General features: G+C 36.3%; 6 protein-coding genes across 9 annotated transcripts in view; 5 read left to right on the top strand and 1 right to left on the bottom strand.

Annotated features, from left to right (window-relative positions):
• The first annotated feature begins 249 nt into the window (after positions 1 to 249).
• LOC128886290 (jerky protein homolog-like) lies at positions 250 to 1,138 on the top strand. Its single transcript, XM_054140997.1, has 2 exons — positions 250 to 613; positions 726 to 1,138. The coding sequence occupies exons 1-2, from the start codon at positions 250 to 252 to the stop codon at positions 1,136 to 1,138; spliced, it is 777 nt and encodes a 258-aa protein (XP_053996972.1).
• Positions 1,139 to 3,190: 2,052 nt separating this feature from the next.
• On the top strand, positions 3,191 to 6,276 carry LOC128886400 (uncharacterized). The gene is made up of 8 exons (XM_054141272.1): positions 3,191 to 3,647; positions 3,933 to 4,108; positions 4,170 to 4,282; positions 4,338 to 4,823; positions 4,897 to 4,960; positions 5,045 to 5,219; positions 5,285 to 5,459; positions 5,534 to 6,276. Exons 1-8 carry the CDS (start codon positions 3,360 to 3,362, stop codon positions 5,794 to 5,796), a joined length of 1,740 nt encoding a protein of 579 aa, XP_053997247.1. The 5' UTR covers positions 3,191 to 3,359; the 3' UTR covers positions 5,797 to 6,276.
• Positions 6,277 to 6,917: 641 nt separating this feature from the next.
• On the bottom strand, positions 6,918 to 8,697 carry LOC128886429 (multiple coagulation factor deficiency protein 2 homolog). 2 transcript variants are annotated; one of them, XM_054141351.1, is made up of 6 exons: positions 8,540 to 8,697; positions 8,288 to 8,409; positions 8,066 to 8,113; positions 7,761 to 7,921; positions 7,537 to 7,685; positions 6,918 to 7,453 (listed from the first exon to the last, which is right to left on the bottom strand). In XM_054141351.1, exons 2-6 carry the CDS (start codon positions 8,393 to 8,395, stop codon positions 7,290 to 7,292), a joined length of 630 nt encoding a protein of 209 aa, XP_053997326.1. In that variant the 5' UTR covers positions 8,396 to 8,409; positions 8,540 to 8,697; the 3' UTR covers positions 6,918 to 7,289. The 2 variants fall into 2 exon arrangements, with proteins under 2 accessions (XP_053997326.1, XP_053997327.1); XM_054141352.1 differs by lacking the exon at positions 8,066 to 8,113.
• Positions 8,698 to 9,350: 653 nt separating this feature from the next.
• LOC128886385 (uncharacterized) lies at positions 9,351 to 13,064 on the top strand. Of its 2 annotated transcripts, none has more exons than XM_054141223.1 (10): positions 9,351 to 9,528; positions 9,777 to 9,898; positions 9,980 to 10,122; positions 10,231 to 10,348; positions 10,416 to 10,651; positions 10,725 to 10,785; positions 10,866 to 11,071; positions 11,145 to 12,301; positions 12,393 to 12,527; positions 12,611 to 13,064. In XM_054141223.1, exons 2-10 carry the CDS (start codon positions 9,796 to 9,798, stop codon positions 12,630 to 12,632), a joined length of 2,181 nt encoding a protein of 726 aa, XP_053997198.1. In that variant the 5' UTR covers positions 9,351 to 9,528; positions 9,777 to 9,795; the 3' UTR covers positions 12,633 to 13,064. The 2 variants fall into 2 exon arrangements, with proteins under 2 accessions (XP_053997198.1, XP_053997197.1); XM_054141222.1 differs by having other exon boundaries at positions 10,863 to 11,071.
• Positions 13,065 to 14,058: 994 nt separating this feature from the next.
• Positions 14,059 to 25,337, top strand: part of LOC128886442 (uncharacterized) — a 90,631-nt gene continuing 79,352 nt past the window's right edge. For both annotated transcript variants that reach the window (XR_008459808.1, XR_008459806.1), the window contains exons 1-2: positions 14,059 to 14,329; positions 14,774 to 14,906. The gene's annotated coding sequence lies outside the window, so the exon portion shown is untranslated. The remainder of the gene's footprint in view (positions 14,330 to 14,773; positions 14,907 to 25,337) is intronic.
• On the top strand, positions 16,172 to 23,349 carry LOC128886422 (transcription factor Jun). The gene has a single exon (XM_054141340.1). The coding sequence runs from the start codon at positions 16,835 to 16,837 to the stop codon at positions 17,642 to 17,644; it is 810 nt and encodes a 269-aa protein (XP_053997315.1). The 5' UTR covers positions 16,172 to 16,834; the 3' UTR covers positions 17,645 to 23,349.

The raw sequence follows: 25,337 nt of genomic DNA, 5'->3' as shown, positions 1-25,337 counted from the left end.
TTGTCCTTCAACGACCAATATTTTTGAACCCAACTATAGCAGATAACTCATTTAGCGCGTGCGTGCGCTTGTTGCGAATCGCTAGGCTTGGTGGGAATAGTGACGAGCAAGTTGGGAGTCTCCCGGGCGACATCTTTCGGGGTACCATTGTATAATAAGACCTGCATGAAAGGAAACCAAATAATCATCAACAAATCTTTGCATATAAGCTGTTATTTGTTCAGCATTCACAGAGTGTTCGCCAGGAAGATGGCGACTCGAAGAAATAACAAATCCGTGCTTTCGATACAACAGAGATTTGAAATTGTGCAACAACTAAAAAGTGGCGCGTCTGCCAGGAGATTAGCAACTAAGTACGATGTTCACCCCACCACTATTCGTCGTATACGACAAAATGCAGCGGCCTTGTACACATTCGCGAAGCAAGGGGTCGAAATGAGGAAACGGAAGAATATACGGAAACCAGCGAACGTGGAACTGGACAATCGGATGTACACGTGGTATTTAGAAAGAAAGGCGCTCGGGAAACCCGTCACGAATTCGTTATTGCTAGAAAAAGCAATCGAATTCAACAGAGTGGGCGGGAGACCAGCGAAGCCCATCTTCAAAGCTAGTAAAGGCTGGCTGTGGAAGTTTAAGAATCGTCATGGATTGACGATTTATTCGTTTGTTAAATATCAACAAAAAGGAATATGGGGAGGTCGTAAACGCCTAAGAATTTTTAGATGACTTTGCGCAACGAGTGGAGCAAGAAGGACTCGAGTACAAGAATATTTATACCATGGATGTAACTACTCTTTTATGGAAGGCTATTCCCACGAAGATCTTGAGCGATGAGCAAAACATCGAGAGAATACAATTGGAAAAAGATCGAGTAACCGTGGACTTATGCGTCAATGCTACAGGAGGCCACAAGCTTGCTCCTTTATTTATTCATAAAATAAAAAATCCAAAAGAACTGAAACATGTTAAAGATAATTTGCCAGTCATTTTCAAAGCACACTCGCGAGCTTGGATAGATCAAGAAATATTTACGAATTGGTATAAGAATCATTTCATACCAGCTGTGAAAACACATCAATTAGGTACCTGTGATAAAGTTATCCTCCTCCTGGATAACTATCGACACAATCTCTAATTGACTGAAGAATTCCAGCAGGATGATCAATTTCAAATCGTACGCTTACCCCCCAATGTTACCTCCCTCCAACCTATGAACCAGGGACTAATCGAAAAAACCAAGATGTCCTTTCGCCATAAAATGCTGGACCGGGTGTTAAGTTTTCCTGGCGGGGCGCGTGAATTTTATTTCGACTACGATCTTAAAGATTGCATTGATCTGTTGCACGATGTATGGGCGGGAATTAGCGCCACGAATATTCGAAATGCGTGGAAGAAGGTTATCAACCAAATCTCCGAAGAAAACACGACAAAAAAGGAACCAGGGGATCCGTTGGAGCCTAACTTACATGAGATCATTGGTGTGATCACTGGGGACCAAGTATACGAAGAAAGCGTCAATGAATTTTTGTCGAGGTGCACGGAAAAGGAGAACAATTTTTTTGAAGAGGAATCGTCGTCTTCGAGATCGGATTCGATACCTTACGAAGAAGATCTGGAGAAAGCATTTACACATCTGACGAAGTGGTCCGAACGAGAACCTGATTTTATCAGGTTACAAGTACAATATCTGAGAGGCTATTATGAACAAAAACGATGTTAATAAATAAAAGGGATGTTGATAAATAAGTATAAAATGTTAGTAAAATGTATTACAATATATTAGTTAATATGTCAAATTGATCAATTTTAAGAATATTTTATTAATACTAATTTTAGTACCAGTAACGCCATCTATGACGAAACGTTCAAGCTTGTAGTGAAAATAGTTCCCACTGTCGCCGCTAGATGGTGCCACATACGTCGTTTTTATTAATTATTTTTTATTGCACATAAATGGATAATCAATACAATTCTTTGTTTTATAACGCTACAATACACTACTTTAATACATTATTTAACCATTTATCTGTAGCAATAAATATCACCCTTTGGTTAGTGACGCCATCTAGCATTTAAAAGAAGAACTACAACTTTTCAGTACAAACTTGGGCATTTTACCACCGATGGCGCTATTAGTACTTTATTTTTTTCTACTTTATTTATTTTAGGTGCAAGCAGACCCAGCCATTAGTACTAAAACCAGTTTTATTAAAATTGAAAATTTTGATATAATTACACATGCGCTAAGCATTTTATTATACGATCAAACAAACTTACCTGTGAAGTTCGATCGTAATTATATGAAGAGCCTCGTTCGAGAAGATCAAATGTAGTAGTACTCGTTCCTAGGGTATTTCACACAATTGATCTTCGAAGAATGAGGCTCGAAGTATAATTATTTCATACACTTATTATTTAATTTTACTTTTAGTTAATTATAAGGAAAATGAGGTATTAGGAAAGTCATAAGTGTCATACATGCATACCTTCGAAAAATTCGTTCGGCCTGATCACCCTTAGACAGTGATAGGCAAAACCCTAGGCTTCGAATAAATCTGAAGTTTGCTGACATATTTGTCCCATTTCCTCTTTTGAACTCGATTATCGAGCGAACATACTTGGAAGATGAAATTGTTTTGTAATTGATAGAATGTATTCCCTTTAATATCTGTTTAGATAATTGTTGTTGCGTTAAACCATTCATAAAAATGATAAATATAACTAATACATCGTAGTAGTATCAAATAGAGCCGCTTACTGAGAGGTGGCTTTTCTGAATGCACCCCTATGCAGTAATGTACTTGTACGATATATGTATAAAACATAAATCACCCACAACAATTAATCCCAAAATATTCTATCTATCAAAACAAAAAAGAAACATCTTTCGAGGCACTGTATACATATACAAAGTTGGGGAACAAGCTGCCTCCTCAGGGACATTGAGTATACATGTTTCAAATCGGCAAACTTCAAAATCTCATCACCTTAGAAACAATTGTCACTTATCTACTAAATTTATTCATGTAATTTACTTATGTCTGGCGTGAAATGTATGGTTAATTAACTAGCACAATCTGCATATTATCCAATAAGTAATATTGTTACTGTTGTTTGAAAAATTTAAAATATATTTTACAAAGTATATACATATATATACAATATTATTTTTTACCCTATCCCAAAATATCTTATTTATACTATAAATACAAATAGTGGTTTTTAATAAGTGTACCGTTCGAATTATTTTGAGTCATTCGCTACTTTAATAAGATAATGCGTGTTGTAGGTGGTTATTGATTAAACTCGGAATCCAGGAAGGCATGCGCGACTTTCTTACTTGTAAATCGTAGAGCATGATGTTTTACAGAGCCTTGCGAATCTTTTTCAATTTTTTTACGATCTTTTACTGTGTGACCGGTGAAACGTTAACGAGGAAAAATGAAATACGCATCGGCGTTAGAAACAATTACCAGATGTGCCTCGACAGCTTTGATATTCACAAGGATAAAATTATTAGGACGCACGAATCCCTCGACATGGGTGCCAAGTATTTAAACGAGAACGCGGTCGATTCTAAGGATGACTGTTTAAAATTTTGCTGTGATACGGTTGGCTGCGATGTGTTTATCTTTGAGGAAAAGGTACATGCATTTTAATATCCTAAAACAGTAATACATTACCATACATTTACCATAAAACCATTCAAAAGTGCTATTTAGTATGCATCTTATACGATGTATTTAGTATCCACAAAAATTGAATTAAGTAAATGCAATAATACTTTTATAATACATTTCTTATTATGTATTGTATTTCCTTTTTTTTTTATACTGAATAAATAAATATTAAATAAAAATCACTGTACCCAAGTTTAATTCCTTTATTATCTACATTCCCCAATCATCAATTAATTTTATGTTGTACAGAAACATGGAAATTGCTACTTGTTTCAATGTGGGCCACTACATGACTTTAAATGTAAATTCACTAGACATGCTAATTACAGTAGTGCATTGCGTACCAATTACAATACACAAGGCAACACCCAACTAGAAGAAGAAATTCGAATTTCTCAACAAGAACATGAATTAAAGTCTCTTAGGTAAGCATTCTTTGTAATAATGTTTTAAACATAATCAAATGATTAAACCTTTTGCATCTAGGAAATTGGCAGACCCAGTGCAGGCAGAATATTCTTTCACAGAACCTTCTATAAAATTAATTGAAACTTTAACACCAAAACTATTGTTAACAACACCACCACCTGCTAAGCAAGGTAATTACTAATCATATAATAACATAGAGTAAAAAAATAACATATTATTTCATAGCTTGTAGCCGCAATCAGTATCAATGCCGCACATCTGGAGATTGCATAGCAGTATATAATGTTTGTGATGGTATCCCACAATGTGCAGATGGATCTGATGAAGCAGCAGACCTTGTATGCCCTACAGAGAAACCAACAATTTCTCCTTCTATGATACAAGGACCTCAGCCACCTCCACCACTTCTACCTGTTGATATTATAAAATATCAACAGATGGTTGATCAACATAAATCCCTTGCTCCATTGTATGCTCGTATCCCGGAAGTTAATCCTAAGCCATGGGAGCTACCTAATTTAGCTCATCAAATAATACCACAGCAACAACCTCTTTTATATCCAGCACAACAGATGGAACTACCTCAGCTACATAAAGGTTTTGGTGCTCCTGGATATCAATGGGATTATCAACCCATGTATGAACAAAACAAAGACATGTACAACCCTGTTAACACTTTTCACGAACAAAATAATTTAAATCCTAACGAACGTAAGCAGTCTATAACTATGATTACAAATAAATATATTATAAATAATAAGTATATTGCATTTTTGATTTTCAGAGGATCAGTCGCACATTTTTAATCATAAAGGATCTAGCGTTATAGGAGAAAAAGAATCAGACACGTAAGATATCTCGATTAAAGATGTACAATTAAATTGTGATCAAAGTATGAAGAACTCTTAAAATAATTAAACATTTTCTGTTAGCGGTACATATTTAGATTTAAGGCATCCGTATGCGCCACACTTCGTATTGCCAAATAGAGGTCCATGGCAAAACACTCAAGTTTTCCCATCTCCATCTCCAATACCAAATATGCAACAAAAACAAATTAACGAAGTCGAAAAAAATGTTGTTATTACTACAACTCCTCCTTGTGACGTAAGTTTATTTTTCATGTATACCTACAACAATTTTATTGTGTTAGCTATACAGTATTCGTTTAGGTATCGCATGAACAAACGGATGTATCAATGAAGGGCAAAGAGATTGAGAAAGTTAATCGACAAGAAGAAAAGCACGGTGTTCATGAAAAAGAAGTTAATCAAAATAATATTAAACAAAGTACATTAAAAAATGAAATTACAAAGCTTAGTCACATTCAAGCTAAAGAGTTCAAAGGTATATTACTAATATCGATAAAGTTTCATAATTTTTTATAACAATTATTTTATATAAATGCTTTTTTTATGCAGAACATAAAAGTGTAATAGTTATTAAGGATCATATCAGAGAACATGGAAGAAATGCTTTAATGGCAGATCATTTGAAGCAAGTGAATGAAAATGAAGTTTTAAGACCTAGAGGAGCAGTCATATCTTTGGCATTAGGACTTACGATAACAGCTATTACAGCAACATTAATAGCTTGCCGTTTGAGAGTAGTTCGAAGACGTGGAAGACGTCATGGGCCATATGCTCATGATGCAGATTATTTAGTTAATGGAATGTATCTTTAAGTAAGTACGAATTTGTTTAATCAATGGAGTCTAATAATATTTTCCTACTACTTTAAACAATATCGTAATAAAAAAATGCTTTTATTGTAGTAATTTTATTTATTTGGACAAAATATTTCAATGTATACCTAATATTTATTTAATATTTGGTATTTGTCGAAATTGTTATTCTGTGTATAAATACACTTTATGTACTATAAAATTTATATATTCATAACAAATATTAAAATATTTCATAAAATGAAGTCTTGTTTGAATAATTTACATTTGTCAAGTTAATATGTCGATTCGTGTATTAAAGTCGAGTTTGAAAAATATTGACAATACAAACAGAAATATAAGTTTAGACATTTTTGAATAGCGTAACTTTTAATATAATGTTGAATAAAAAAATTCTATGTTATAATTTAAGCAGGTTTAGCACAATAAAACTTTTGTCTTCTTATAAGGAAACATAAATACATGTATGTATAATTCATACGCCCTTGCTTAAAAAGAAAAAAAAACTAGGAAGTTTGTAACAAAACTATATTTATATATTATTTTTACAACCATATCATACATGTAAGTCTTAATGATTCTAAATAACAGAATCATTATTTAAATCATCACACCATATATTTTCTATTATGTTTTAGTTTGCAGTGGTATGATCATATAATGTTTATTTTATGCGATTGTACATTTTTGAATGAAGAATTACATCCATAAAAATTTAATTGACCTATGCTATTAGGCACAATGCAAACATAAAATTAGTATTGTTTCATTTTTAAAGGCCACAAAACAGTCAAGCTCTATCTTCCAGAGGAATTCCTATATTTCATTATTCTTAACGATACCGAAGCAATAATTTATCTAGAATTTTAAAAAGGTTTGGCATCTATATTCAAGGAAAGATATTTTAAAATTCTTCTATAACTTCATTGATAATTAATCAGTTACTTTATTAATTATTACAAGTTTTTATCTTAAAAAATAGTTATCTGTTATTAAACTCCCAGTCTTGCATTTAAAGATTATGTACTTTTAATGTATAACAAATTAGTAGAAATTCTACTCGAGAATGAATAAATTGAATGACACAGGAATTTTTTGGAATAAATTTAACATACCACGTATCAATTACAAATGATAATAATTACTTTATTCCAATTCTTCCTATGTATATATTACAATCCAATTTTTTCCGACACAGATAACATATATATGTAAGAAAAAATTGCAGTTGAAAATACAAAAAATAAATTTGTTTCTATTTTAAGAAACAAATGATTCTTATATATAATTATTACAAAAAATTATTTAATTTATATTCTATTTGAGAAACATGAACATAGCCAAAATAATTTCGATGTCTGTAAAAGAGTTGTGTCAGAACCATTACTCGTACAGTAACAAGTGAAGATCGTGAAATGTTTATAAATGGAACTGTATGTTTGTTCGATATGAAATTAAAATAAGTACAAGTAACATTATACTGCTGTACACTACTACGGGCGGCCAGTAGCTGCAGCATTTTGCTGTGCTTGGATAAATTCAGGGTAATCAATGTACCCGTCATTATTCGTATCATCCATAGAAAGTATTGGATCTATTAAAGTAACCAACTCCTCATCCTTGAATAATTTTTCCCCTGTCTCTTTCTTACCTTGTTCTGGATACGAAAAAGTAGTTATGCATACACTTGTCAAAGTATAAAAAACTACATTTTAATAAATATCTGATTAGTATACATACCATGCCAGTGAATCAAAGACTTTATAAGCTCGCATCCATCTAATTTGTTATTGTTGTCTGCATCATGCATTTTGAAATAATGAAACTGCAATTCCTGGTCTGTCATTTTACTAGTATCTATGGGGACCTCCATATGTTCAGCAATATGGCTATGCAGTAAAGTACATAATTATCAAACTTTTAAACACTCTTTATTATAATATGTTTAAGTCATTGTAACGTACGCTTTTTCATTAACTATGTTGGCAGCATTAAGTATTTGTTGCGGATGTTCATGACCATGACCTTGTTGAACTGGTACCTGATGCATTGGCACCTGTTGTTGCATTGGTACTTGTTGAGCTGGAACCTGATGCATAGGCACGTGTCCTGGTGCTTGCTGAAACTATATATATATTTTCAAATAAAAACATGTAATAATCTACTAGATAATAATTAATAAGGTTTCATCCAAACATGCATTATGTGTAATATAACATAATGTAGTAATATTACATAAGTTTCCTCTTGTATTACTCTATGAATCTACCTGTTGCTGCGGAATGTGTTGTGGTGGATGATGCATTTGTTGAACAGGCTAAAATAATTTGAATATATACTGATCCATGAATTAAACTACCATTAAAAACATTGATTTCATGCAATTTGAAGTACCACTTGAATATTTCCTGATATTATTCCATGAAAAACTAAACAAATTTGAACAATACTTGCAACCATATGTTTATTAACCTTACATGATACAACTTACTTGTTGATAATGTTGAGGTGACACACCTGGTGGAACCCTTTGTCCCTGAGCACGTATACATTTAAAGCCAAAAGTTCCAATTATAAACAACCACAAAGTCCAATTCATTTTGTATTATTGTCCTACAAACAATATATGCACACGTATAATTACATGTGTAAGGTATATTGGAAGGACGACATGCGTCTTATTATGATATTGCATTAGGTCGAGTCATGAAAATAATGTAACACACACAAATTTTTCAAATACCTTGTTTACGTTAAGGGATATACACAAAAATTGACATGAAGCAAACGTCCTGTTCATTGGCAAGACAGAACACCGGATCGCAGGTTTGAGGTTATGTTGTAAAAGTCATAGACTGACGTGGACAGATGCTTCAAGTTACTTTCAGTGATATTTCATAGGAGGTCAACGATGCGAGTAGATGCGAGGGGATTTATAAATCGAACAATATGTTACTACATTATTATGTTAATTTTAAATAAATAATTTCTCCTGTGGAGCATGTTTAATTTGAATTCTTCATATCAAAATGTTTCCATGTTTCAAATATATTCAATAGGCTTCATTTAGTGATTCGAAAAACCCTACATGCAATTTATCTAACAAGAAAAATATTACAGAATACGTATAGATTTTTAAATGTTAATAAGTTATAAATTATCATTTTGCAAAACGTATTTTATTACTGTATAAAATAAATTTCTTTTAATGTATCGTTTTAAAAAATTCCGACCAATCATTTCACAGTCAAAGAAGATCGAAGCTAATGCATTTTTCACTGAAAATGCATTTGTTTACGTAATGTTTAATAAAATTCCGTTAATTACATGTATTAAAAGTAATTGTCTTTTTTAAACTTAATTTTCAAATTGTTGAATGAACATTGTTTATTTACTCAAATTTGTATAAATATTAATTGTTAATATTTGTAATTGCATAAAACGATTGATACAGTCTCATATTATCTGCAGATGTTTATTTCATATTTTTCTTAAAATTTAATATAGAAATAGTAAATTAAATAAGATTTCAATCAACGACCTTAACTGGTCTTTATGAAGTTCATGCTTTCACAATGGCGGAAATGTAGTGTTCTACTTGATACGAAATAAATGGTACGATTGCACAAGTTTAAAGAGCAATAAATAATTTATTGTTCACTAAATAAGAAAAATAAATCTTCAGTAAAATACTTATTAATTGGAATATCTAGGGAATCCTCGTATCGATAGGTATGCATTAATGTTGTATGTTTTTGATCATTTCTGTGTTGACTTTTGTGCTTTGCATAAGTTTCAACAATTATAAATTCCTTCCACATATCTTCAATATATGTCGTACATTTTTATACAAGTATGCATTCTATTATTTAATCCTTTAAACATTTAAATAAGTTAAATTTCTGATACATGGACACTTCATGTTTTCACAGTCCTGTCTAGAATAAATTAACATTTTCCTCATATTTAACTATTTTTAGACGAGATAACCAATGGAAAATGCCTCAAATACAGAAACATCGAAAAATTAAACGAGCTACAGTGCTCATTAAAAGATCACAATGTGTAAGAACTTTTCCTAGCTACAAGTCCTACAAACCATGTAAGTTCCTACAATGACTTAATTTGTGATATATCTAGCATGTATTTTAAAATTAATAATATAAAATTGAATCATTTACAGTATGCGAAAAGTTAAAAAGTAATAACAATTCATTGGCAAAGGCATTGTCTAAAGAGAAACAAGAATGTCAGATTCTGTTTTCACAAAATGTTGCTTTAAGGGCAGAGGTACAAGACTTAGGTATGAAATGTAATAAACGTGATGTAAGTAAAATTTATATGAATACTATAGCTAATTGATTCAGAAAAGCAAATAAAATTATTCTGTTTCATTGTTTATAATTGATATAAATGTATACATATGTATTTTAGGATGCAATAGTAAATATTTTACAGAATTCTAACGAAATGCTTAAAATGTTGGTAACAGTCACTGGTTACTTGACAAATACAATTTCTTCATGTCAAGAAATTGCATCTTCTGCCGGAAGTAAGATTTCTTAAGTATTTTTTTTGCTATTGTGTGTAAACTTTACTAGCATAGAATATTATTTTAGGAAGGGATCCGTATAGAAGATTATCTGCAAAATCTCCAACTAAAGGAGTGGTGAAACCTATGGTGAGCGGGCACACCATAACAAAACCCACAATTAATTTAAGTAGAGTTAATATGCTGCATATTAATAATCCATCGAACTTAAGTATGATTGAAGAGGTGCCAACACCACCAAGACATCAGTCATTAAGCAATGCACTGTCTCCCGTTGCTGTTCCTGTGACACAACGCAGATATGTATGTATTTTATTAAAAATCTCAAACTTAATATATTATATTTACAAAAATAAAATTGTTTTGAATATTATAGGAAAATAGCCGTGTGTGTAGAATGCCAGAGAGAGTAGCTGTTAGTTCACCAAGAAGCAGTGGTATGTTATATTCATTGGACATGCGATATTAAAATATTTAATATAGGTTAGTTATACCGTTTAACATTCATTTATAGAAGAAAATGAACGAAGGTTGAGTAAAAGAAGTAATAGACATTCTGGAAGAATATCAGGAAGGCGTTCAAGGCCAAAGTCGGCTAGACTTTCTGGAAGCAACAGTACTCGATCTAGTATCGAGAATTTCGAACACATCGGAAGTCCCAGAGTGAAACTTAACGATGTATCAAAATTACTGCAAAATTCTCAAAGCATTAACATTCGAATGGTTTGTGTTTACAGTCAATATTTTCTGCTCATACAAAATTTCGGATAATTTATTGAAGTGTATTCCTCTATAGTTAGGAGAAACTCGAAATGATGAAGGAGTTAGTAATTTAGAAAATAGCGATAACGTAAACGAAGATTCTCAAACAAGTATAACAATACCAGAAACACCGCCCTCTGGCGATTCTCAAGATGATAATGATAAAACTATCGAAAATAAAAATGAACAGATTGATAATGAATTGGATGATATTAATGATCAAACAAAGAGAAACTCTAACGAAGTACAAAATCTTACATCAAATTGGGAAGATCCTCTCGAAGGACCAAGTTGGTTGTTCAACAATTTCCAAACTGTACCTTGTTACATGGACGAGAAGACTGATAATGTAAATGTTTCTAGCAATGATAGTATGTGTATAACTCTAAAAGCGACAGACACAAATGATACATCAGATAGTGAAAATTGTGTGGAATTGACATCCTCAATGCCGTTATCAAACAGACGTAAAAGTCAAACACAAATGTCTAAAACGGATAAAGGAACATATAATAAAAATGAAAACACAGTTCATCAGCAGAATAGGAACAATGAGATTTTGGGTGATACGTTTACATCGACTGCTCTAACGGATACAGTTGAGAATGAACCTACAGTGAATTTAGCAAATTTTGTTACGCAAAGACGAGGTTGTTTCGAAAGCGAAGACGAAGATGATTTTACATTGCTTCTTATGCGGCGACCGCGTAACATACCGTTTGACGTAAACGATTTAAAATTACCTGTTTTAGAAGAGTCTGCACTAAAACCCATAGCTTCAGTCGATTCAGAACCTGAAATAACTACTACTCTTCGAAAGATATCCCAAATCGGTCCAATTCCGTCTCTTGCAAATAATAGCCTAAACGAATCCACGTTCAGTCAATCCATGGTAAAACTACCACTACTTATAAATAATGATTACGACAATAAAGACCTAAGACAATCGAAAGATGAACCTGAATCTTTATCACGGAAGAAAAAAGTAAAGAAGGTAACTGTAAGAAATTCTAGTGAGTGTGTTGACACTTCGGCAACATTAAACAGGAAGAATAACCAAAAAAAGAAGAACAAGCCTCCGAGTAAAGACCCAAGTTCTGCTAAAGTAGTACTGCAGAAATTAGATGAATCTGATGTCAAGTTGAGGACACCCACCCCTGAAGAGATAACTCATGATTCCATGCAATCCTTGTACGTACTATAAACCAACATTAATAATAATAGGAAGTTTATCTTCAATATATTGAGCATACGCGATTCTAATTTGTACATTTAATCGCAGGAGCCCAGTTTCTTTGCGCATGGACAATTCTACCGATTCTGACAGCAGTAGTGCAAGTACAAACAGCGCTCACACTTCAAATCGTCCTAGACGGAGAAAAGCTCCTATAAGTATGCAGGAACCCAACTTAAGAAAGTAAATAGTCTTCCTTCAATGTTCTTTTTAACGCTTACTACATATTACATGCAATTATTAAGTCATAATTGATACATTTTTAGGAAATTGCGGAGGAACCGTTAATACATATTTTTATTTCCATTTATTCAACGAGGTGTACCCTTGAATTCAGAGTGCAAGAGTGGGTAGAGATACAATGAGGAACTACAAATAATAAGACAGATTACTCTGTGCTCGATGTGTTTTGTCATTCGTTTCTCGAGTGTCAATGGATTCGTCTTTATCGGTTTAATGTAAATAATTACTGGCATCCATGATGAATTCGTTGAGTAGTCTTTTCAAGGAGGAATACATTAAAATTATATTAGACTTTGAATCATACTACTTCCATTGCAACGCACACCTTTATTAGATGAGTACTGTTAATTATTTACAGACGATCGTTATGCTTTGACGTAGTCCTAGTTTCGATAATTTTGGCTTCCTGGTGGTTTCATATTGTATGTTGTACTTTTTGTACTATGTTGCAGGAAATAAACATGAAATATAAACGAATATTTTATTTTCTTACCATATCAGTTCATCGTATAAAATTAATAATATTAAATTACTACAATTCGTCAATAAAAATGATACAAAAGATGAAACTTTATCGACAGTCATTTAGAATTCATATTTTCGAACACAGAATTCGATTTATCAGGTGTTCAACAATTTCAACTTTTATCATTTTCGCTACAAAAATTATTTTTTGTATTCAATAATTCAACAAAATTATAATTCATAATTTATATTCATAAATTCATAAATTTTCCTTTTTGGATCATAAATGTGTATTAGGTGTTAAGTGGCGTTAATCGATAATCGATATTACGAAGTTGTTAGGTTTCGTCTGTTTCGATATTACAATCAAAAGAAATCGTTATTCGTTCAAAGGCGTTCGGTGAAGAAGGACGTAATGCGAACACGAGAGTTTCAAAGAGGAATCAATTTTTAGCACACTATTTTGAAGCTAAGCCGCATTTTCTTCATTAAAGGTAAGGATACAGTAGTATCTTAACAATTTTGAATGTTATTCTGTGTAAATCAAGTAGTTTCAAGTATTAAAACGATGATCCCTTACAACATGGACGCCATAGACGAATACCCTTCTTTTGTACATAATTTCGAATCCCGAATAAGAGATAAAAGCTTTTGTCGAATAAAACTTTAAATTTAAATTATATCCCATTTTATTTGTCATTTCTTATTCGAATAAAACTGTATTCATCTCTGATGGGCAAAAGCTATACGTGATTAGAAGTATTGCAAGTAAATTTAGAAAGCTTGAATGTTCGAATTAGTGAAAATATTTGTCGAATAAATGAGTATTTGCCTCGACTTTGAAAAAGGAAGAGGTTACTTAATTCGACATGTATAGTTTTTTTTCTACGAAATACTCGAGCGACACTAATGAAGACCCGCCATTTTTGAGGTGTTCGAGAATCGGAGGAGATTTGAAAATTCATCAATCTTAATGGCCGCGTTCAAAGAGGTCGCTGTAGCGCGCAAATAAAAAAGCTAGGTCTCCAGCAAGAAGTGTTGTGTATAATGGATTTAACCTTCTCTATTTCCAAGCTAAAAGCTGGTATGTCTATAGAACAACCGGTGTAGAGACGGAAATTAATTATGTTTGTTTAATTTCGCGATGGGAAAAACAACTGGCATTGCCTCGCCCACGTACATAAGCAACTGACGCGAGATTTTGTTCGTTTCCAAACGACGATTGATGATCGCATTACTCAATTGAGCTAATTGTTTACAAAAAATATATATATCAGGTTAGTAGCGTTCGTAAATAATTGAACAATAATGTTTTCTTTCTCTACTCCAATCGATTAATTAGTTACTTTATTAATGACACGTAGGTTTGTTAAAATAATTATGAATAAAACAGAGGTTACTTGTATGATTTGAATGATGGTTTCTAAAATTAATAAATTTTATTTAGTAAGAATTTCTACGGTATATGTAGGCCGAGAACGCTAATACTTGTTATCAATTTAAAAAGAGTATATAATAACGAATAGTAATAGTCAGTTTTTAATGTTATTTTTTGAGTAATATTGTTTAATATTTCTGTAATATTAATTATATATTTAGATCGTATATTTTTGGAACGATACTTTTATGTTAGAAAGTATTTTTCTATTTGAGGACAAATATGAGTGTTGCCATAGAAAACAAAGTCATAATTCATTAACACGAGTACTTTCGGTTTGTAGATGATTCCATAATTGGTAAACACGTTACCTGAAGCCTGAAAATTAACGAGAGATCCGGATAGAAGCGTAAACATTTTACCTGAATCTATCGAGTGCGTAGATAGCCGGGATGGGCAGTAGAGTTACCCTATCGGTAAGTAGCGCTTATTTACGATATTCTTGTAAACATCTGACCTGGATGGGTCTGCGATAATAACGAGACCTATCCCAAATCTTTTCCTATTATGAAACGATATTTCCTGACAATGAAAAAGACATTACAAAACAATTAAATTGGAAGGTTGAAAGTAAGGAATTATTTAACAACGTTCAATTTATATTTTTTATAACAAAGCTCTAGAATAATAAAATACTGCTCTGCAAAGTCCAATAATTACATCTTTCCAAAACAATATTATCGATAAAAATAAAACAGAGTAAGAGAGAAAGGTTTAGTTTAATAACACGAATGTTTTCGAAGAGAACACTTACTTAAGCACGTGTAGAATATTTGAACAGATTTAAGTTTGTGATTACTGAAATCAACTTGTAAAATTCCAACGAACTACCATCAATTAAGATTGCGGAACACTTTGCCCAAGATGCATGCCGTCAATTACAAGCATCATGCAGTGAACGCGAGATAGCGCGAAACAATCATGATTTGTGTATTGACTTTATAGCTCGTTGATACGGGTTTATGTAATGGATGTTAGCATTAGCGCATTTGCACGCGCAAGTATACTTATAGCCCGTATATGAAAATAAAGATGAATAAATTAACTAATTTATGATAATAAATTTTTAAACTATTTTTGAAGCATCAAAAAAGTAGCCTATATTATATGTCTTAATAAACTTATTCATCAAAGTTTTAGAATAAAATTACTAATGGTGCACAATTGTCTGAAGCAAATCAATTTATAAACATCGACGTTTTGGATCGTGTAACGCGAAACGAGCCGTTCTCGCAAGCGCGAGCTGTGGAAACGTAAAAACATCAACGGAGCGTGGGTGTTGGACAGTGAATTAAACAGAAAAAGAACATCGTGCTAACGTGCAGCAGTAATTCAGAACGCATATTAAATTCCATTCGAATATTTTCTCGAATACGATGCTCGATAGCGGTCGTATTATTTACAGCGCATCATAGAACGTTGCTATTATCGGGGCTCAAAAATAACAAGCGAATTACAGTAAGTAAAAGTTGTCGCCTGTTAAACGCGCGCACCGGCGTTCAAACTCTCCCTCCACTGGGAAAACGTTAGTCCAGTGCGCACGCGTCAGCCATTTCCTAGTAGTGTCGATTGTCTGGCCAATGGGTGTCGGCGAGTGACGCCACCACTGGCCAATCGCTGAATGCGCTGGTGGCGTCGGAGTTATTTTTAGTGGACGTGAGTCACGGGATATAAGGCAGTACATTTAGTTGGGTGTTCACAAGTTGTCGAGACATCGTGCCGTGCGGCAGAGTGACATCCGCGTCCGACGTTATAGTTGCAGGCTGTTCTAGAGGTGCACACGCGCAGAACATCACGTTTGTCGGATTGCGTGTCGTGAGTCATTGTTGTGTTGACAGTTGAAGCAGGTCGGTCCTCGTGTCACCGTCGTCCGCTGAAAGAGTCGGACGTGCGACGTGTATGGAAGTCGTGCGTTAGGTGGACGGGAAATACACCTTCTGCGTCTCAACTTTCGGAGCGATATCGCGAGGCGCATATACCACATACGCCGCGAGTGCCGCGGGACGAATGTGTTGATACGTGGACGTTTTCCTGTGTGTCGCATCTGGTGAGGGGAAAGAGACGATCCGAAGGGACCCGTGGCGATACAAGTACCGTCAGTGAGTCTACGAACCGGACTGCACGGTTATGTAACGACGGTGAAAAAGTAAACTGGTGTGCTCGGTGGAAAAACAGAGATTCGCAAACGGAATTGAGCGATCGATTATCGAAGGCAACCGATCGTCGCGTTTTAACAATTACTCGTGCTACGAGCGACGGCGAAGTCAGCGGAGAACAGCTCTAGTCGCGCAACGAGTACTCTAACCAAACTTTCGATTGGCAGGCAGTCAGTTCCGCGGCATCGATGGTGCGGAGTACGACGATGGAGCAGACGTTCTACGAGGACACGAGCGTCTACGTCGCCGTGAATCGCGAGAACAACGTGGGCCAGCTAAAACGCAATCTAACGCTAGATTTGAACGGATGTCAGAGACAGGGACCTCAGGCGAAGAGGCCTCGATTGGGGCCTCTACCGCCGGCGTTAAACATGCCGCCTATTTTGAGTTCACCAGACTTGAACATGCTGAAGCTCGGCTCACCAGAGCTGGAGAAGTTCATCATCTCCCAACAGGAGACCTTAACGACGAATTTACCAACGCCTACGCAGATTTTGTTCCCGAAGGCTGTCACCGAAGCTCAGGAACTCTACGCCCGTGGTTTCGTTGATGCTCTGAACGAACTTCATCACTCGGACAGCTCCCAGGAACCAGGCAGCATCCATGGAGCGACGTACACGACCTTGGAGCCACCGAGCAGCGTGCAGAGCACAGAATCTTCGGTGAGCCAGGGTCTGATCCAGATAAAGGATGAACCCCAGACGGTGCCCAGCGTGTCCAGTTCACCAGCTATGTCCCCCATTGACATGGAGAACCAAGAGAGGATCAAGTTGGAGAGGAAACGTCAGAGGAACCGCGTGGCCGCTTCCAAGTGCCGCAGGCGCAAGCTCGAGCGCATTTCCAGGCTCGAGGACAAGGTTAAGCTGCTCAAGGGCGAGAATACCGAGCTCAGCGCCGCGGTGCACAGGCTGAAGGAGCACGTGTGTCGGTTGAAGGAGCAGGTGATGGACCACGTGCATTCAGGTTGCCAGATCATGGCTGTGTCAGGTCAGTTCTGAGCCGACGGCCCGGACGGGACTCTCTGACGTGTGTTTCGTCTGGTGACATGGCTTCAGTAAACGTGGTGACGGTCCCTTGGTCACGGAAAGTTCCCACGAGGGAAACGATGGACGTTGTCCATCCGAACGCGTCGTTTTCGTTGCCCTGTTTTCTTCGTTGTTTCCATGGAGAAATACGGGGGACGGTGAAGTGTTAGACGGCGTGATAGAAAGGGAGTGCCTTGGTGTGCCGCGCCGGGGGGACAGATGTGCTTCCCGAAGGGACACGGGTCGACGATGGAGATTAATATCATCTGCATCTCTGCGTGTGGCTCAGCCATACGCACGTGAAACGCGCTGCGTGGAACGCTCGCGGCCCTGCGGATAGCGGCGCGGAGAAGAGGAAGCTTGGAACTGTATAGTACCGCGGTGAGGAGCGGGGAACGCGGGGAAGAGGCGAGCGGCGATGGAGAAAAAGGAGAGTGGGTGGGACTTGACGGAGAAGGAAGAGAGGGACCTCGCGGAGCGCGGCCATTTTGGAGAACCGCGAGTACTGGCGGGAGATTCGAATTTCCGCGGTGCCTAGAACAGGGATAGGGAATTCACGATTTTGGAGGCTACTATGTTGTCAATCGCGACGATTGTTCTTCATTTATAAAAGATGGATTCTCAAATATTTATTCTAGATATATAGAATTGTAAAGTTATTGTAGCACTTTGGTGGAAATTAATTATAATTTGAAGTTCGTTTCGTAGGTTCGTTTCTAAAAAGAAATTAATTTATATGTAGACACACATCTCTTCGGAATATCAGTAGCGGCCTTGCAATGCTAGATTCCCTATCCTTGACCTAGAAATTTTCCATTTTATAATATTCGAGGGAAACTCAATCATCGGCGAGAATCTGTCGAGGCCAAGTTGTCCTCGTTAAATCGTCGTTTTATTTTCGTTTTCTCTTCTATTCTTTGTTCACTTGCTCGAGTTTCCCTCCGCCGGGGAATAATACCTCTTTGCATTCTTTGTATTTGATCCACCGAGATTGTGATCGGTTTCGTGTAGTTTTTGTAACGAGCGCGTGTGCGCGCTCAATTAGTAACTATTTGTCGTTACCGCGGAATCTTCCGAGTCGCTTACCATTTTCTCTTGTTAGGAGTTTGAATTGTCGAGCGATCAGGAACGATCCTCGCTTGGTCCGGGATTTCGTGGCAATCCGCGAACGGGAGACGTTTTTTCTTCTTTGGCAAATCTTTTTATACTCTCGTGACGCGAACTTTAGGAGCGATCGCGCGCGCTTTTTTTTTCTTCACGTTGAATAAATTATTTTATTCAAACGAAGCAAGCTTCTGTCGAAGATTCGTAGGATGTACATAATAACGCTAATATACGTATTCACGCGCAGAGTAACAATTAATAGTTTGTAAGATTCGTTTTTTTTTGTGGGAGGGGAGGGGGGCGAATGTGTCGAACGTACGTGTAAGAAGCGACTGAAAAACATAGTGCTTTTTACGGTCGGAATCTTTGGCAGAGACGGGCAGAATTTTCGTCGAATAATAGATGAATAAAAACACGATATTTTATTCAAATGTCATAGTTTGATTGCAATTTTTATTCGACGAATAACACATCGAAAGTTGTTTATTCTTCGAAATTTTTATCTACATAAGAAGTTCGCCCAGCTCTGATCTTCGGTGCCTAGACGCGAATCAAAAACGCTAATTGTTAAGTAGCGTAAACACGGTGCTGTAAAAATGTACTCGAAGAACACACGCGTTAGATGCAACAGTTGCTATCCACTTTTCATTTCCTTTTTTTGGTGAAACAATCGCGAGCTTACGAAATTCTTCGATACTTTCGACCGACGATTTCTCGACCTCGATCGTTTAACCCCAATTTTTCTGAGAGTACTACCATTGTTTTAAGGCTGTACAAATAGAATAGGTGATGGGAGCAGTTGCCGGCGTTGAAATCACCGTCAGAGATCATCTTCTTGTCGCGTTTGGATGCGACGCACCGAATTCCTTCCCTACTTGTCGTCGCAAAATGTTTGTAAAACAGGTAGTTTAACCCAGGTGTGCCTGAATGTTGTTCTGTTATTTAAACAAAAATCGTTACATCACAAATTTTAAATATACAGTTTAGGTATGGCATATTTAAGTAAGGAAAAAAGTTTCAGCTAAGTAACGTCGTCAGGATATCTAAATTGATACTTTTAAAAGAATGTAGGCTTGAAATACTTCAGGTACATTACAAATCTTCCTGGAAGAACGTCAGACTGGGTTAACGATATACAACATTTATATTGGAATAATAGTTGATCTCTTAAATTCTTTTTGCTCGGTGCATCGTGTCCAGACTGCAACTCTCCACGAGAAAGCCCCGAGAATCTTTCCTTCTTAGCTTTTAAGCCTAGCCGTGGCGCAACCAAAAATTGTCAAATAGAAGGGGGACAGTATTTTTTTCGTATAACAATATTTATAGATGAACGTAACTAGATTTTTACAATGATAATTCCTCTTTTATTGCGAGGTACGTATCGCGACGAATTGTTTAAATACTTTACAAACGAGGGACAATCCCCTGCCCCCTTCTGGTTGCGTTAACAGTCGGAGACTGGTGTGTAACGAGTCGCGTCCACCTCGGTTCCTCGACATCTCCGCGTGTCTTGGAGCCTCTTTTGTTTCGTCATATGTGCATCTAGTCTTGTCCAGTATGCCCTCGTAAATTATGCGTACCACGTGCTATGCGCGGGGATCTGCATAAAATATACACACAAGTGCACAGGCATCGATTGTGTTACCACGCGCGGCGACGACGCTGCATTTCAAAGGAATACAATGCAAATGGAAATCGATTTTTCGCGCGAACGGGGAAAGAAACGTCGGGAAGGTTCGCTTGGGTTGCTTTTCTTTCAATTTCGATCGAGCCACGTGGTAACAGAATCGCGCAGCGTTACCGTTGTGCCATTACGCAAGGAATGATGAAAAAGAAAAGAATAGGATTTCCCTCGGAGTATCGCAACACTTCTTGTCTATTTGATGGTCAAAGTTGGCCAATTACTACTCTAGATTCCGATTACTTCTGTTCATCTGTGGCGCAACATATGCATAATGTGTTATTCGTAGAATACGTTTCGTAAATTAATGCAATAACATTCACTCTTTGCACGTCTAAGATTCAGGCACTTATGTGCGCTTGTGTTTGGTTAATACGAATTTGAAGTTTGAAAATTGCCTTAGATTCAGAAATGTAAGAAAAAACTGCTTGAAGTCGATTACCAACGTACAGCCAAATTTGTTGGAGTGCAAATGGTTGATGTTAATATTTTTAGGCATATGTTCCTCGCATTTTCCTGCAAGTGCATAAAAGCCGCAGTCTGGTAATCGTAGATAACATTAGTAATCTACGATCATGGGTCAGTAATCTCACTATTCGTAATCTTCCGAAGCTCGTTCTACCAGGTTAATCACGTTGTTGATTGTGATTACTTGATAATCAGGAATCGCATGCTAGGAAGGAATAATAATCGAGAGCTCGTGCGTTTCTTCGTCGATTCAACGATGAAATTGTCCCTGAATCGGGCGATTCCACGGAATCCCGCGACCATTGTTGCAAATTCCGTCGAATCGTCTTGACTTTTCGTTACGTAGCGTGGATTACGTAACTCCCAGGTTAGGAGACTCTGAATTCACGGTACGTGCGGCCGATAACGTGCCGCGAATAATCGTCGGAGGAGCGATAGTCCGGTTTTGCGACTCATTTTCGTCATCGCCCATGTCGATAACGAAGAAACGCTCAGTCCCCAAAACAAACCAGAAACAATGAATGTAACTGGGACAAATAATGAAAAAAAAAAAAGAACACTGCGAATTGTTGCGATGCTTCGGTTCCGTAGGTCACGAACTTGTTCAGCATGAGGTGTAGGTTTAATCTAAGTGGCGTACAATAAGCGAACTTTGCCATCGGGAGATTGCAATTCGAGAAAGGAAAAGAAATTCGTTTATATTTTTTAGATACACGTATTACGGGGTCGTTGGAACAGTCTCTTGGGCGACGTTTTCATCGCGGAGGAAAAAGATTTATCAAACAAAGATTTCACTCGCTACTCTTTGTTTTATTTAACTCTTGGAGTCCATTCGAATCGAGAACTCCTAAACGCTACCAATGAAACTTTCAACCTCTGTTCCCTGCGTCTTCGTGACTTTCGCGCAGAGTTGGGCAGAATTTATTATTAATAAGAACGCTAGTGGAATACTTCATTCCAATCATTTAAATTCTAATTTTTATTCAACTTTTATTCGAGACTTGTTTACAGATAAAAGTTTGGACGTTTTTGTGTCGAATCTGAAACACGAGAACATTCTACAATTTAGATTGTAATTTTTATCGAACAAATAACGGACCAATGGTTTTCCACAATTTTTCGTATCCAGATTTCGCCCACCTCTGCTTTTTCACGCGCGACTTTCGGCACACATAACTTGACAATTTTAACCTGTAATTTATTTCTCGTAATGAGTTAAGCGTGCGCTGTTTTCTCGTGCGTCGTTTTATTTTTGAAAAATTTATTGTAAACGAACACCTTTGCTGGCAAGGACAGCGTTCCCTCGACGAAGAGCGCTTTAGCGATATCGTGTCGTTTCAGGGGGCGAGGAGGAGTCGTTGTCAACTTTTTGGATATTTGTATGGTGTTGTTGTAAGAAGTGGGGCTCCTTTTCGTCGGTCTGTATGTACACGATGTGTTTTGTGATGAGGAAAATAAGAATTAAGCGTCGAGGAACATTTGTCTCGCGAATCGGCCATCACGTACTGCGTGCCTTTTTCACCAAGTAATAAATTCAGGGATAGGCAAACTTCCGGTCGAATAAAAAATAAATAAAAACTGAGAAAAAGATTTTCTTATCGATATACAATATCGTATAATTGCTTAATATGGATTTTCAATTTTCATTAAATCGCTAACGCGTCAAATGTTGTTCATCGTTTATTCGTTATTCGAGAATTGTATTCGAATTAGAGTTTTGTCTATCTCTAAACGAAACACCGCAACGTTGGTGATTCCAAGGGCTCCTCGTGCACATGATTCTCTCTCTATTTCTGATGTCTTGTTTTTTTTTTTTTTTTTTTTTTAACGAAAAATTGTGCACGAGGATCGGAGGAAACACCGAACGTAATTTTAAAACCCGGACCTTTTTAGCGGCTAAGACGACGATAGATGAATTGATAATGTGATCGAACTCTCGTTGTTACGATCGACTGAATTTAAGATGCATACAAAATGCCAGTTAGGAAACGAGCGAGAAAAGCGGTGGCACAAAAAACGTATGAAAGTAAAGGAAACCACAATGTGATTTAGTCTGTAAGTGAAAACCCCATTAGAGTATACATATATATATATCTATGTATATACGTATATGTGTATATATATGTATACGAGCGTGTCTGTATATGTATACATATATGTATATAGTTGGTACAGTGATAACGAAACGACGATAAGCGCAGCATATATAGAGTTATATATAACCCTATACATGAGAGTAAATATTGCTATTATTATGTAATATTATATATATGTATATATATGTGTATATATATGTATACATATGCATATATGTATATGTATGTATGTATTGTCTGCCGACGAGAGCAGAAGAATCTTTTTTTACGAATAATTTTATTTTTGAATGAAATACAATGAAAAATAAAATTTCATTATATTGAACGTACAGCAGCGAGTGTTCTTTTCGAACCATCCCTCCCCTTCAACCACTTTTCAAGTATACAGCAAGAAAAATTAAACAAAACAATTAAACAATAATTATTCAGACTTGTATCAATGTATGAAGTTACACAGTTTCACAGTTAATAATAGATTAACTTGTTTTAGAAGTTGCAACGGTTTGTTCTAAAATTTCATTTGTTATTCGAGATTCTACTAATTCAATGAATACAGTTCTTCGTGTGTTTCGTTCGTAAATTTTGCCCCACGAAGCGTCGGATACGCCAGGAAAGAAACCGGAATTCCAGCTTTAACTCGCATCTCATCGTGCGCCGCGTTAATTATCGCAATTGGCTAATTGGCTCAATTGGGAAAGTTCTCGGTACGAATTAAGATCGACGCAACGGCGATCGTAAATTTTTACAAGTCGTTTAACAGTCGATTCGACGGTTCGTTCGAGGCCGTCTGTTTTCTCGGTAAACGCGAACGCTTCTTCCAGTGTCGTTTCTAAATCTCGCCAAGTAGCGAACAGCGAAAGTTAATTGTCGAAGGTAATATCTTCTAATGTTCTAGTTCGCTTTCCGAGATATTTGCAAAATTAACCGTTCGCGAGATAACATCTAAAGTGAGTCGTTTAGGGGCACCGTCATTAACGGATATTGTCAGTTTTTATACCCGGTGTTCAAAGTAAAAGGATAAAGACGGAAATAGACAAAACCCTAAGTCATGAATCAAAACACAGTCTGAGGATTTATTTGCAACAGTAATTTTTATAAGTTTCTTCTTTTAACGCGAAGGAAACAATGTGCAAATTTTATCTTTTATAAAGATATTGTTATTCGAAGACACATGTTTCTGCATTTTTTTTTTCCTAAACGTAGAATTGATTTTTACAACGTAGAATTGGGAAAGGAGCTTCAACTGACCTGGAAATAACCTTTCCTTACAAATAGAAGATAAAGTTATATCCTCTTCGTAGATGAAGATAAAATCAGACAATATTTCCCCCGTGTTATTATTTTGTAATGTCAGTAGTTTAAGCGTTATTTCAACCGGAACTCGCCTCGGGGCAACCCGTACATCTTTAGCTCACTTATTACCCAGAGAGATTCGCGTAGAGATAATTCTTTGGTATAACGAGCGTCCCGAAAGTATAATGGAGAACTGTTACTTACGTTCCGACCTGTATTTTAACGCGCTCGAATGCGCTTTGAACAACGTCGGGTTCTCAATCATTCCGCGAACAGGAGACGGATTGTTCGTCGGCATGGGAGCCACGGATTCTCGTGCAAGCTGTATCGCAACGTTTACATTAAACTATCGAGTTATTTTTACACGTCGAGGACGTTGAGCGCGAAACAAAGCCGTTCGAATCTGGATATCGCAAGGTTTCGCGAAAGAGGAGCGCTAGAGAGAGAATGTAGGAAGAGTGCTGGCGACCCTGAGAGTTCTCCACTAGAATATCACTCTAGTCGAGTCTGAAAATAGGAAAAAAAGTTTTAAACTCAAACGAAAAGAAAAGAAGACACTGACGTCAATGTAAACATGTGTTAACGTATTGCCGAATGATTAGGAAGATCCTCTTCGCTGCATTGTGCGCTTATGTGCACAATAAGCGTGCTTACACCAATTGCAAGCTCGCTAAAATCAAAGATAATATGGACAGGTAGCGTAGATAGTAGGTAAGAGTTAATTTTCAAAAGAATTACATGCTTGAGATCACTTGCGCCGCGGTTGGCAGTGTTAATAACAAATGGAAAGGTTGCTTTGTCAGTTGGATCCGGATCGAGCTATTCGTCTTCGTACATCTTTCAAACGCAAAGTATGTATGCTGCGCATAAATAAATACTTGGAATATGAAAAATGATCGTGTAACTGCCCGAGGCTCATGAATAATTCATGCCCAATCTATCTCTTACGTTTGTATTTTTTCACTCGAGTCACCTTGATTAAAGTCGAATTCGTAGTTAGTATTAAGCTGCACTGTAGCGTACA

The sequence above is a fragment of the Hylaeus anthracinus genome, unplaced genomic scaffold (assembly GCF_026225885.1).
Source record: "Hylaeus anthracinus isolate JK02 unplaced genomic scaffold, UHH_iyHylAnth1.0_haploid 11982, whole genome shotgun sequence".
NCBI classification, from domain to species: Eukaryota; Metazoa; Arthropoda; class Insecta; order Hymenoptera; family Colletidae; genus Hylaeus; species Hylaeus anthracinus.
Note: the sequence above shows the minus strand (reverse complement) of the source record. Positions and strands in the feature narration are given on the sequence as shown.